Raw genomic sequence first — 15,904 nt, forward strand, 5'->3', positions numbered from 1 at the left:
TAATGCATTTATCATATTTGATTTACACCATTCGTGATTTTATAATATGATTAGCCTTATTACGGTCGATACGTGTATTCTGTGGCTGTGAGTAACACACGTTCGTAGCACCTGTTGAAACAAAAAAATCAAAAAAAAAAAAAAACCCACAACAAATCAGTGCTTAATTGAATAAAGTTTAATGTAAAGCTTGAAGTTTGAAACTGTAGACAGAGACAAATGTCATTTCTGGATTTTGAATTTACAGGGTGGGTGTAAATACCAAATTTACAAGATGACAACTGTTATCATGTTGTTAATTTTGTATTTACACCCACTCAGTAAATTCAAAATTTACAACATGACACAAATATCAGAAATGAATGTTGTACGGCTAAATTTAATTCAAACAATCAATAACATTCAATAACAATTATAACACACATGTGATTTAGACACATTTGTAAATACAAGTGAAAAAAAGACAGGCCTACACATGACAGAAATTGAAACAAGATCGAGCGAACGCTTACCTACAAAATATTTTCCCGCGTTTGACCGAAAATATGTGAAAAATCAAAATAATTAGACTTGATATGAAGTTGTATAGTTCATTTAAAAGGAAAATGAAATTTATAAAAAAAATAAATATGCGCCACAAAAACGAGCCTTTGCTTTTCTTACTCAATTTGATATTGAATATCCGATTCCTTCATGCATTCTTACATAGATTCTTTCGCTATTTTAGCTGAAAACATATTATTTCTCGATTCGGAAACATATTTTTCGAATTTGGTTTCTTGTATACAGAAAGTTAAACTCGGGGAAAGTTTCCTCGTAAAATGCACGTACATGTACATCTACGAAAGCCCAGAAGGGATTCAAAATTCGAAATTCAATATCCCCAGTGAGTGTTCTGGGCTTTTATAGATACAATGTATCATTGAAATCGGTTTGCTTTGTGAAACTTGATTGGTGAATCAGATTGCTTATATGACTTATGTTATGGATCAAAGTAGCAATTTAAAGACAAGGGATTGCCCAACAAGAGATTTTTGTACATATACATGTAATGGTCCTTTCAGCGTCCATTTTTTAAATTTTTAAACAAGCCAAGAATCCAAAAGCAATAGATTGTGGAAGCTTTTTTGATTGGAGAGTGTATATCTAAGATTGTGTGTCCTTGGTTCAGGAAACGAGCGAATGATTGGATAATGCAAAAAGAAAAAATAGAAACTTGTCAATACTAGGAAACGACCTTTCAATTCGAGGACACAATTACAATGTAAGTTAACATTTGAGCAAATTCGTGACCACGCCTCTTGAATAAGAGCTAGATACAGATTTTTGCGTGGAATCTTTTTTTTTAGAAGTTCCGTTATTTTAGCTGGTGGAAAAGTAAGACTGATTCATCGATTAATGCCATATTTGGATGCGTTATGATTACGTTTTGTATACATATATATGTAAGTCGACACATTTCCAACTGTTTCTGAACGTCTTTCGCTTTGGCATATAACTGTTTCTTTATCTATAAAATACTTCTCTCTGTTCGGTTATTCAATTAAAATACAACAGCCTACGTCATTCAATAAGATTCCTTAACAACCACAGGCGTAATTTGTTTTCTTGTCTAGATATTCAATAATGTCAATCTTCGGTAATGACTACTGTGTACTAAGAACACACGTGGTGTGATGTTTCATTTTGGATGAAAATGACATAAGCATTAAATAAAATAGATAAAACAGGTTGTAATTGTACCTCAGGCAGGTTGAGCAAGAGGTTATTGCTAACCTCTTAATTAGAGACTATGTTTATTATGTAATAAGGCAAACATTTGCGATGAGTGTTACGAAATTGTAGAATGTTTGAAATAAAAACTATTGTAAAAGACCAAATGTTTTATAGTTTTTTGAACTCATTTAAACTCTTAGGTGTAATGTTTGAGAAATCTACGTGCATTTATTACAAATATGTTCTATTCTTTGTGTTCCCCTTAATTGTTTTTCCATCTACTCCTTTATGTTTTCCGTCTACTCCTTTATGTCCAGCTGCTACATGTATGCATACATGTCTTCCAATACCATTCATGCAGGGGAATGATTCGTAAATTTAACCATCAAAAACTAAACTCGGTGTCAAATGCATAACATGAAAATAATTAAGATATATAACTTATGATGATTCTTTTGCAGAATGTTTAGAGCAAATGAAGACATTAGAACTATGTTTGTGCGGTTTCGCCATCTAAAGACTGAGGACGAAATTCGTGTTAGTGAACTTGTGGAAAAACATGCTATTTCTGTGATGGGAACTCTCGATGAACTCATTTCTAACATTGATAATGTGGACTATGTGTTCGATGTGCTCAAAGCCACTGGACAAAGTCATATGAAATTCCCTGGTTTTCGAACAGAACTAATATGGGTAGGTGTCAGAATTTCATATTTAAAGTTGTGTCTGTAGTATACCGGTATTAGACTAATTATCCAGATTTTGAATTGATCATATATGGAAAGCAATATGCATATTTGCAAAGTTCGAAAACTTCACCATTTAAAATTTGATAAAAATGTATACTGACTAGGTGACCATGTTTTTCTATTAAAGGGACTTGGACACGATTTTAGATCAAAATTTTCTTTTTCTTTTTTTTATATATAAAATGGTTTACTCGGTAATTTTGAATGATTAACCAAAATTTGAATGTTAAAAGTCAAGTTATAAGAGAGATGCAGATGAAAGAAATCATTGATACGTAAAAAAAAAGCTAGAGTCTTATACCGGTATTTGTTTACAAATAATGTAAAGTATGGATTTACTATTTTTTGACCAAATGACTCGTGGCAAACAAGATAAACTGATTTAATGTGTTCATAGATAATATAATAACCAGAAAAACGCAACATTTGATTGAAACTTATACCAATAAAACACATATGTAAACCATAACAAAGCTCGGGCTTTGTTTACTAAACAAAAATTTAAAACTCTGTATCTTGCTTAGAACTCTATATTTGACTTTCAAAATTTGACAAAGCATTAAAAGTAGCCATATTAACCCTTCTAAACATTAAAATTGGAAAAATAAAATCTTATTAAATTTTGAGCTCAAATCGTGTCTTAGTTACTTGTTTTCCTTATATTAATGTCAAATGCTAGATTCCACACTAAAAGCCCGTAATGCAAAATAAGGCCCATAGGCCTTAATGGTTACAGGTATCTGACTACATTACAGCTCTGTAAACATCTTGAGTCCACAAAATGAGAATTCTTAAATGTATACATGATTATTCAAGATTTATAATCTAAAGGAAAGAAAAAAACCCAATGATTAAAAAGAAGATCCAAAACGGTGACCAGGTAGCTACAAAAAGTTAAAACGGGTAGTAATTTTAGAATTATATTTATTTCTGTTCAATGTTGTGATTGGATGGCCATCGCGTTACAAACCGTAAACCGATATAATTTGAACTGGATATAATTTCTGGTTATTCAAGAAATCATTGTACAAGTCATGGTCTGCATAAAAAAAATTGAAAGATGAAGTTGTTAGGCTAAGAATCTGAGGAACACGGTGATTTTCCGATACATTACCACATGTAGCATCTGGTTGATCGTGACCATAATCAAAACAACATTAGCGGATATGACGTACAGATACATGTACATCGGAAGATCTGAACTGAAGAATTAATTGAAATCCGATTTTGTTTCACTATAAATCTTAATTTCATCATTAGATTATCAGACGTTATGAAGAGAGATGAGGCCACCTTAATGTTGTAAAATGGTTTTCGTTCCGTTTCATTGGGAAGAAAAAATAGTCCTTTTTCAATGAATTTATATTTCAAAATTTACAAACTTTTTCAAATATGAAACAAATGTGAAAGACAAATCTATGACGTGACTTTTGCTATTGAACGAGCATAATGAACAATATAAATCTGTTTTTGATCTGACAGTATTCGAAGCGTTTGTAAGAATGTACAGCCTTGGAACACGCTATTTTCTTGAGGGCATATACAGCTGCCGGGTTAATCTTGAAAATCGCTATGGATTGATACTTAGGAAATAATGAATTACTTGTTGTCTTGAAATACCATTTTGCCTGATCTGAGTTGTTCTGAAGTGAAAAATAATAAAATATAAACACAATTATTAACAGTTGCTATAATAAATAAGTTATAGATATATTTAACGATCTTAGGTCTTCAACCAATTCTGTAATAAATACGTACCATTCCATATCTTTTACATGTTCTTGCTTGCAACGGAGTTTTATTGTCTGTTTCCTTTGATCGTATGTAGATGTAATGTATGTATATGGTGCTGGCTATTAGCTTCAAGCAGCAAAGCAATATACTTCATTAGTTAAACTTTGATTGAACTTTTTCAGGATATGGAGAAGCCATTCTTGGAAGCCGTGAAAATCACACTAGGAGATCGTTACAGTGACAATATGGACACGATATACCGAATTACAATTAAATTTATTCTTGACAGTGTTATAAAATCAAGCACCGCTCCAACCAATAACTCAGTCTCCTGAGAACGTCATTATCAAAAATTATGTTTTGCGCATGTGTACATGTATGTATCGCATAAGTTATGTCTGGTGCTCCGGAAAAGGTTAAAAAGAGTAAGAGAAGGAGCGAAAAAAGGATAGAGAGAAAAAGGAATCAAAGAAGAAAATGTGGGAACATTTGCGTGCGCCTGATATTTTTTGGAAACATTGCGGTCCAAAAATCCGTAGATCACGTGACAGCATACTGTCGTCTGAAGCTAATCACGTGATTCGGCGGCGGAGACTCGCTTACTTTTATTCTTTTATACGTCACTGAAGATGAAGAAACGAATTGCCTCCTGCGATGTAGCTGCTGAACATTTGAGGAACATATGAGTGTTGTGTCGATTCATATTTGATGTTTGAGTATCTGCCTTATGTTCATGTGTATTCTTTATTGCCATTTAAATTGTATGACGTTCACTGGACGACCCTTCGTCAGGTTGTGTAATCTTTGATCATTTTCTGGAAATCAAATTTGTACTTCTCTACCCCTTAAAAATCACTCGTGTCCAGTAATAAAATTTACAAGAAAACAAACCGCTCTTGCTTTCTACACATTTTTGTATGATATAATTGAAACCATGCAACGCATGTTTATGTAACATCATACCGGTATGCTTAAATTCAAAATAAAAAAAAATGAGCGTGTGTACTTACTACTTATTCACAAAAACACCTGTCTTCAAAGTCAAATGTTAATTATCATAATTACAGTTTCATTATCAATGAATGCCAAATGTTCAACGTGTTTCAAATTGATAGAATATTTTTCATTTTAATCCAATTCAAGCTTGAATGTACATGTGTGTGATCACAGTACACACTATTCTTCATTTTAAATCGCAAATGACACACGTGTATTTCTTGGTTATTGTTCCGTTGTTTTTATGAAACTATTTTTTTTATCAATTAATAATGGATTTTTATCAACGATTGAAAAGTTGAGGACTTTTTTCTACTATTCTAATGTACATTTCTAATTAGGAGGTGTGTTCGATATCTATTTTTATCATTTTCACGAAATATTGATTAGATATGAAGTTATTTTTTAGCAATGTAATGATGTAGTGCACACATACAATACACATTTCTTTCATTTTAATGATGAAACTTACCCACTGATTTAGTATACGGAGTTGATACATGCGCTTTACGCACCAAACTGTATTGTTCCACTGAACGCCGACCAACATTGTGATCTTCAAACACCTCCATGAATTTGATGAGTAAGGCTGGTGTGAAAAGTGTTTCGTCTATTGATTTTTCTATTGTTTTATCATTATCTTGCACATATCAGGTTGTGGTGGACACAGGACAAAAATCGTTTTCCTTAAAAATCGATAACATTTCGTAACTATGATAAAAATGAATACACCTTAATTGAAATATAAGAGAAGAAAAGCAGAGAAGTGGGGAAAGAATTCTTAGATAGAAAATGGAAATTAAATCATTAATTAAGGATCATACACTTTCATTTTTTTTTTTTAGAAATTGTTTTTGTTAATTTCAGTGTAGTTTAACAATAACCTCATTAAATTATTTTTTTTCTTTATTAATTTTCTCTCTGAGTCTCTCTACATATTATATGATTTGATCTATTTTAATTGTCTCTATTAATACATTTTCCAATGTGAAAATTTTGTTCACGTCATGGTCACGTGGTAACATAAAGTCTGTCACATTTTGAATAAATCAAAATTGTATAAACTGATTTAATCTTTTTTTTTTTTTTAAATCAGATGAATAATAGATCGAACTTTGTTCAAGTTTAAGTACCATAATGATAAAGCCACCTCTTACGAGATTTGTAAACATTATTTTGTACAAGCCACATGCATATTTACATGTATAGACGTTTGCAAAAGTGTTTGTACCAGTAATAAACTGTTTTCATTTTACTGATAAAACAAAAGAAATAAAATAATTAAATACAAAACCCAACCAGCAAATGTATTGATTTGGTTTTGTTTTCTATTTCTCCATTCGTCCGGAAAAAAATTGGGTTGATTAAGTACAATGTATCTTGGGGCGCTTACATATAATCCTGAATGAAAACCAATGACAATCACAAAAAGAAGATATCCATCACGACCTTTTTAGTCTAATTCCTGATATTAACACGACTCATCTCACGCTATACTTGTAGATGCATTTTCTCTACCAAATCAATAAAACTTTTGCCTAAGGTGATGGAAACTTGTCATCTTAGAACGGTAATTAATTGTACCGAAAACGATCCTATGTCGTGAGATTTGTCATCGATTTCCTAGCCGTCCACTCAAAAGTGTTCTTCGATCATCGTTTTTAGCTAACCAGAACCGAACGTGCATTTAAGAAATTCTGATCACGTCCACTCGGCCTTTGTCGTTCATCAAAATGTCAGTTTATATTTTTAAAAAGACTTCTTATGAACCACTAAATGTGATTGATTAAGATTTAACTTTGATAAAAGCAATATGAGCTGCAATTTTCATGTTGAAATTTTTTTTGAAGAAAATGTTATTTTCTACTAAAGTGACAAAAAATATCATAGTTTTTCAAATTTCTGTTAGCACTGTTTTTGTGGGGAAAAGCCATTAAGAAGCCTTCATTGGAGCAAAATTGAATTATTGTCGTCCTGTACAAAAATTAATATAATCTGCTATACATTCCTTATAAGTGAAATCTTTCTCCTGACAAAAATTAATGATTTTTTCAAATCTTATTTATCATAAAAGTTTAAGTTACAGGCAAACTTATCACACTGGCAGGTTTTTGCAGCAAAATAAAATTCTAAAAAATACAGCTCACTCATATTACTTTAACTATAGGGGAAAGTAAGGAAGATGCATGAACTCATTATGTACATGTACATATAGAAGCACAATTAAAAAAAATGGAAATAATGCATACATACTATTATGTTATAACTCTTATTTTTCTTCTACTTCATCTGAACCTTTGGACAAGCAAAATCAGCACGTTTTCCTAAGTTCACAATGAGGGTTCAAGTCTAAAGTTCAGATATGCAAACAAATAAAAGTCGCCACAATTACCTAGATTATCGAGGCTGCGGTTAATGAAAATCTTAAGGAACCGTTCTAGTAAGTTGAAATTTCAAAACAGTTACAGTAATCAAACTTTCGACTGTTGTCCCAGTAAATCCCCACTATGTTACAAGTATTACAAGATGGTTTAAAATTTAGAAATAACATGTAAAAAAAAATACATGATAAACAAATCAAGTTCTGAACAAGATAAAAGGCCGTTTTAACAAGAGCTTGGACTTTAGGCAATACGTGATAAACTCTAATTTAACGAAGGAAGGGTCTACTAATTGCCGTCTTCCTTTGCAAATACAAATTCATATGAATATTGTACGCATTGATATTTGCCCGACTTCATCCAGGGTTATAAACTTCATTTAAAACAGCGTCATTTTCACACAACCTTTGGAAAACTCTAACAATTTCGACAGTATAAGAATATTTATGAATCTCTCTTAGCAAATCAGAAGAAAGATCAATATTTGACATCTTGGTTTGATTAACAAACTAGATAGTTACATCCCACCCAATGTGTTCTTCATGACCACTCTTGTTCATAAATTAGTGCAATAAAGACCTTTGAAGGGAAGTTAGTATTAGGAAATATTAAGTTTGATCATGACCTCCGGGGGTCCAAAGTTACTTTATCTTGCATTTAAAACATTGGTTCACTGAACTAAGTACTTTTCTCATATTCATCAACCAATACCAGGCATCAGAAGTTCTAGTCTAGCTTCATAAACGTGCTTTTATTATTAATGAAATGTATGAAATTGGCATGTAACAGAAGCCTTAAACATAAATTTTATTAAAAATAGAATTGAAATGACCCGCTGCTATCATAAGAAAAGATTTTGTATCATGAGAATTATACATGAATCAAACCGAGCCAAATTCGACAATTATAATAATTATGCCTCAATCTCATATTCTAAGATCCTAATGATTCATTTGCAAAGTCTCTTAATACCTCTTCTACACAAACTAATGACTACAATACAAGTGTACACACTATAGTTTACAATGTCATTGAGATAAATATGACGTCAACAATCATCAATGACTAGTTATTTTAAGTCATTAAAGCGGCTTGATAGCAAACTGTCGCGAACACAGAGTACATCAAAATTTGACCGATTTAAAAAAACAAAAACAACAACAATAGTTGCATGTACCATGTACTAATAATTGAACGAACGTTATGTAATGTATGAAAATCTTTTGCTTCGTCTTTGACGAAATTTAATTACCGGAACTGTTCACGTGCTCACCGGATACAAGGAAAACATCCAGACAATGCTTAGATTACAGATAGAGATAGAGGGCCATCGAACTGATTACAGGTACAGTGCCAATCAGACCAAACCTAACACCAGAGCTGACCCAACTACAGTACCAATCAGACCCAACCTAACACCAGAGCAGACCCCAACTACATGTAAACCCCAAGTTTACTTCGGGTTTACTATCGGTCTGCTTTTCGAAAATTTGCCTCCACTTGGGGTTTACTTTGGGTCCACTTGGGGTGTACTTTGGGTTAAATCGGGGTTTGCTTTTGGGGTCCACTGTACGAACTGAAGTGTGAAGCAGACCCGTTTTTTTGTCTTCCAAATACACATGTAGCGTCTGCTTTCATTCTGATCGTGGTTTACTCTCTGTGTCCACTCTGAGTTTACTTTGGGTTTACTCTGCGTCCACTCTAGTAAACCCGGAGTAAACCCAAAAGTAAACCCAGAGTTTAGTTGGGGTTTACTTTCCGTTAGGTTGGGTCTGATTGGTGCTGTACATTGTGAGGGGTCTCGGGTAAATATTTCATTATTAGCGGAAGATACATGAATATGGAACGCCTCAATTGCCTAATGTGATTATCTTCATTATTTGATGATACTTCAACATTACATGCTGATACTTCAACATTACATGCTGATACTTTAACATTACATGCTGATACTTTAACATTACATGCTGATATTTCAACATTGTATGGGGATACTTCTTCATTTATATATGATACTTTATCATGAAGTATCATCATGCAATGTTAAAGTATAAGCATGTAATATTAAAATATCAGCGTGTAATGTTGATTTATGATCATCATATAATAAAGATTATCTACATTAGGCAGTTGAGGCGTTCCATACATAAAGATTAAGAATGAGTTCAATCCTGTATTTTTGAAATATCAGTCGAAAGGGGTTATCAGAGGTACATATGTTACCTCCCCTTCCCCCTCAGAAAGCTTGTACAGTTCTTCATAGCCAATGCACACCTCACAGCCTACTCAATATTCAGGGTCATGAACCCTGGGGAGCATTCATTATTGTCCCCAAGAGAGACAACTCTTGAAAACGTGCATTAACTATAATAGTCCGTTTCTTAATCTTATTAAAATAAATAAATTGAGAAAAGTTTTCAAAGTATTTTAATTATAAATAATACATATAACAATGAGTAAAAGGCATGAAAAAGGCATTAAAGAAGTACATTTATTTATCATATATAGGCTGGTACATGTACCTGGTGAATATTAAATGTATATTGCTTGTAGGTACATGCATAAATCTACACAACTACATTCAATTAATACACTGTGTTATGTAAAATGAAAAAAAAAAATACACAGGTTGTAAGAGATCTTTTTTAAAATGAATTTTCTTAAAATGAAAAATAAATTTATTTCATGAAATTGCATATATCATTCTAAAATAAATCATAATACTAATAGACACGAAGTTCAACATAAATAAAGTGATACATTAGATGGATAGGATATAATGTACAGCAATTTAAGATTTAGATGTCATTTTTCATATGAAAGGTAATTAAAACTCCATACCATTTAAACAATGAAAAGGTTGCAGAAGGCCTATTTGTATCTTGTTGAATAAAATGAAAATAAATTAATGACCTTGTACATACACATGTACATCATTTTAAGAAAAAAAAGTAATAAACATGCTGTTCAAGAAACTAAAATGATATAGTATAGAAATCAATAGGATATACTGTACAGAAATTTTAATTATATATTGGATTTGTTTCCAAACATTGGAATAAAGGAAAAAAACTTTTATAACTTATTTACATTAAATTATATTCTTAAAAAATATTAATATTTGTATTTCATGGCTAAAACTGAATATTTTTCTGTCAATTTCTTCTGTTCATGAACAAGACCTACACTTTTATCAGACACTTTTATATATATTATGTCCATTTCCCATTGTAACTAAGTATTTTTGTTCTGTTTGTATACAAAAGAGTATATAAAAGGGACTTAGACATGATTTGAGCTTAAAATTCAAAATTTTATATTTCCATTTTCAATATTTAGAATGGTTGATATGGGTATTTTTAATGCTTTGTCAAAATTTGAAAGTCAAATACTGAGTTAAAAGAAAGATTAAGATTTAAATATTCTTTGTTTTGTAAACAAAGCATGAGTCTTGTTATTATTTACATATGTGTTTTATTGGTGTAAGTTTCATTCAAATGTTGCTTTTTTCTATTAAAAATATCATTTACGATCACATCGAATCAGTTAAAGGACAGGTGACACAATCACAAAAACATTGACCAACAAGTTGATTTGTGAGTGGGATACAATTTCTGCAAAATTTTCCTTACTACTCCCATCAGTTTCACAGCTATTGCTGAATTACTGAGCTGATAAGACGCGTGACCTCAATATGCATATCTGAAGCCTCTGAGATCGGAAACCTTCGGTGCGACGTAATAGCCGACACACTGCCCATTCGCTGTATCTTTGAACCATAGGGATTTCTGAATTGCTCTTATCTAAAATCTGAAGTCATTAACTTTTGCTCATTGCTATTAAAAGTTTGAGAACCCAATACATAAACAGAGTTATTCTAAGCTTAGAAACCCCATTTCTGTTTCCTCAGCAATTATGAATAAGAGTAAAAATTGTGACTAGCTGTACTGTTAACTTTTCATTGATCTATATACTTCATGCTGGATAAAATATGTCAGATGTTGGATTTGTAAAAGATAAAAATCATCAAAACCATGGAATCATTGTTTCTGAAGAAAGGATTTTGTTTTGTCAACATCTGAGTGAGTGATAATGTATAGAGACTTTTCGTAACCAGGAATTTCACTGGATCTTAAACCGTAAATAAACCCTAATTAAGTTAATTGGACTCAATAAAGGATATTTTGATTTAAGAAGTATTACCAGAATACCTGGTACCTGTAAGCAAATATATTTGTAAATTTCTTTAGTTCCACAAAATCAGGGGTCTACCTTAATCTCAATACTAATAACTGAAACATCTTTTAATTTCATTTTTTAGTATGATATTTGATCATGTTTGTTTATTGAAATTTAATTAAAAGAACTATATATATACCAATTTTCATAATCAGTAAATACTGAAACAGTAGTTTCTTAACATAGTATTCAGGTTTTAAAATCGTATTAATCTCAGACTCCTTGAATTTTATCCAAATGTAATTTGATCTTTCTTTTAATAGTTTATGAAGATCATTTTTTGGTAGTACTTCTGAGTTGTGTATAATTTATTCTCTATTGATCAAACCTAAGAAAAAAAAGCCCAGAAACGAACTGTTATGCACACTGACTACTTCTTATATACTGACATTAGATTCAGAGTGACAATGGATTTTTTTTTTACAGCAACACCAATTGTTACAAATAGTACACAAAAAAGGGTTTATATGTGATATAATAAAAATCTAACTCATCGTGCTCCCAGTTGAGTTTTTTTTTAGAAAAAAAAATATTAAGATTAATATCAACTTATTCAAATCAATGTGTTGGATCTGCAAGATTGGATTAATATGCATATTATTCAAACAATATATTTCAAACTTTACTGAATACTGACAATCTGAGCAAGTGGTTGCCTGTCTGGCTGACAGGAAGATAATCTGCAATAAATGATTATCAATCACAGAATCTTCAGATTCATTCTAATTTAATTACTTTTTTTCAATTCCTATTACCATTATCTTATGTACATGTAATCTTGTACATTCTATAATCTTATTGCTTTGTTTTTAGGAGAGGGTTCATACACTAAACTTTTCAATAAAATATGCTTTTAATAAATTCACTTTAATCTGATAGTGCTTTATTTCAAAATCATCATTTGCAACACAAATACACTATCCTGTACGTGTAAATAAATCCTCGTCCATTGCTCTGTTTACTATGTAGCCGATAGCTGACTATGTCATCTTTGACGAATAACGCACAGGGGTTTCTTATCTCATTAAAGATCGGCAAAACTCGGAGATCTGCTGCAGCTGGGATTTTCAGCACACTTAATTGAGCTGTGTGTTCTTATCTGATGCTAGTCAAATGGAAAAATTGTTATAAACTGATTTATATTTATCAAAGAAAATGTTTTTAGAAGAAAATGATTTTGTGTCACCTGTCCTTTAACCTTCTTTCTATGAATCATTTTCTCAAAGAAGTGGTAATTTCATACTTTATATTATTTGTAAACAAACATAAGACTGGAGCTTTGTTTACATAACAATAAATTCTTACCCCTGTATCTCTCTTATAACTTGACTTCTAACATTCAAATTATGATCAATTATTCAAAATGTGCAAATCATTTTATGCATAAAAAAATTGAAGACAAAATTTTGATCTAAAATCGTGTCCAAGTCTCTTTAAAAAAAACTTGTATAAAATAGTAAGGCTAAATTCCAATTTAAAAAAAATAGCTGTTTCCAAATATGTTACATGTATATGAATAGGCTATATAAAAACATATGTTAGATGGATGGGTAGGAAAAATACAAATTAAGTGCACTCGATAAAAAGTTTGCTGGTATTCAATATGTGAACACAATTCATCCAGTAACATTTAAAGTTATGCAACATAAATAAGAATGTTATGAATGATGTGTATAGATCAAATTCTTCTGTAGTTGGCTCAATAAATCTTGAAAAGATGGTTGGTAAAAGGGCAGAATAAGGTTCCATTCTAATCCTCATGCATTCCATTCAAGAAATATTCATTAATGTCATGGTCTGGAAACTAAAATAGAATAAACATAAAGTGTTAAGAGAATTACATGTAATTTTTGCAAACATTGTGCACTCATCAAATACTTACATGTATATATTTAATGAAGTTATTTATGGAATGTGCAATTACTAACAATGTAATCTTTTCTAATATTGTACATACATGTATTACATCATTTTGCCACTAATTTTAAACCCAGCTGACAGTTTCTTTTTTTTATATATACAGCGTCAAAAGATAGTTGCATCATGTGCATGTACTTTCAGTAATTTCAAAAGCCATAAAAACATTTTAGTACTACAAAACACTTTAAATTTGTCAAATGATTTTACAAATGAAATATGTACCAATATACCAGTAAGTCACAAGTGATATATACCAGGTACTTTTTAAAGCAGTACAATGTATCACTTATATGACAACATCAAGAAACCTGGCTCAATCAATTCTGCACAAACATGATAAATGTAATGAATGTGTAACTTCAATGGTGTAACTTCAAAGATATTTAGATATCCAGTGGACAGAAAGATATTAAATATATTGAACAAAGATCAAAGTCATAAACACTTATGTAACACTTATGTAACATATGATTGTCTGTATGAGTTTCAACTATCAACATTCTATGTACACCAAAATATGATTGCGTCAATAACAAAAACTAATCTGAAAAACATATTTCCTGCATAAGAAATTCATGGGATTACTGCAAATCCCATTTTCTCAGAGAGTGTAAAACACATCTCTTAAAGTTTGCTTGGCTTTCAATCAGCTTAAACCAAATATATCTACATATGGAAGACAAGTTGTAAGTTTATTACATGGCAAAGAAGTACCTTCTGGGCTTCAGCAGACATGACTGGGTCATTAGCAATATCAAAATGACCACATTTTCTATATTCCCGATCTTCAGATCATCTGGAAGCCGCAGGTAAATCTGTAGATTAGAAGAAAAAAAGATACACTAGCTATCATTACAAAGCTAAATGCTGTCATTATCAAAACAAAAGGGTGTGTCCTAGATTACAGTTTTTATGGGCACATGCAGTATCTGAGACATGGTCAAAACATTACCATGATAACAGCTATAACAACTCATTAAGTGGGAAATGACATATAACTATAAAATTTGTTATGGCTTTTCGTACTCTCTCTCTCTCTCTCTCTCTCTCTCTCTCTCTCCATGATCTCTCTCAACATCTTTGTCAGCAATATTTCTAGTGCAATGTGGCATTATTGAAATATATATATATATGGTTCATGGAAGCAAGGCAATCAATAACAATTACATGTACACTGTAATTACTCTCCCCCTCTCTCTCTCTCTCTCATACTCTCAATCGTATAATGTTATATTTACATAACAAATGCAGACCCTTGATTCATAAACACTCTCATCGTTAATAGATAAATAAGACTGAAGTTAACAGTTTGAATGAGATACAGATATCAAAACCACATGTACAGTGTACATTGTACATGTACGTGTCGAGGAAATTCTGTATGGAAATGACTGAAAGCATGATTGACACAAACTCAATATTCTAGGAAAAACATACAATATTTTTTTTACGTATGCTACGTAACAATATGTGTAAAAACTGACTATAATACACCTGCATACACATTTCATACTAAAACATGTCTTTCAAGTCACATTTCACAACGACCATTAATTATCGACATTTTTGTAACATGTGTACTAGACTTAATGCATTGTAGGCTTTTAAAAGAGTTTTTGAGTAGTTTAACAATGTAAGTAAGTATGTTCTTACCGACGAATAACTACTCCTTAGCACATTTTAGATTGTTGACAAAATCGAGGATGGCTGTTCAGACTGTTTCATGCTGAACAAAATTTAACGAGATAAGGCTAATCACCCAAAACTTCGACTTCACATTAAAAAACAATTGTTCTGCAACTTTAAATAATTTAAAAGCTTGCCAATATAAGAAACAAAAACTTTTACTTACTTTTTCCATTTAAACTCCTCTCTCGATTTTCACGAGTGTTAGACTGGTCTCGTTAAAATCCCGAGATATACGAAGTTTTAACTTTCTCGGTTTTTTTTTATTCTTTCGTGAATATAAAAACTAGAGAGGTTCCGATTATGCTAATAAGGCTGTGAATTTGAATCACGTGTGTCTCTTTGAGCACACCTGAAATATAGAGTTTTTAAGTATACATTGTTTCATTATATGCATATAATAAACATTTTAAATACTATACAATTGTTTAAAAAAAATATGAAATTATTATTTGAACATATGCATAACAATCGATTTTGATA

General features: G+C 31.3%; 1 protein-coding gene across 3 annotated transcripts in view; it reads left to right on the plus strand.

Moving 5' to 3' along the window:
* The window catches only part of LOC128177362 (myoglobin-like), a 32,102-nt gene extending 25,823 nt beyond the window's left edge, over positions 1-6,279 (plus strand). For all 3 annotated transcript variants that reach the window (XM_052844050.1, XM_052844053.1, XM_052844052.1), the window contains exons 3-4: positions 2,178-2,409; positions 4,382-6,279. In XM_052844050.1, coding sequence (XP_052700010.1) covers positions 2,178-2,409; positions 4,382-4,534 — 385 coding nt within the window. In that variant the 3' untranslated portion in view covers positions 4,535-6,279. The remainder of the gene's footprint in view (positions 1-2,177; positions 2,410-4,381) is intronic.
* Positions 6,280-15,904: the final 9,625 nt, after the last annotated feature.

Source organism: Crassostrea angulata, chromosome 3 (genome assembly GCF_025612915.1).
Source record: "Crassostrea angulata isolate pt1a10 chromosome 3, ASM2561291v2, whole genome shotgun sequence".
In the NCBI taxonomy this organism is placed as follows: domain Eukaryota; kingdom Metazoa; phylum Mollusca; class Bivalvia; order Ostreida; family Ostreidae; genus Magallana; species Magallana angulata.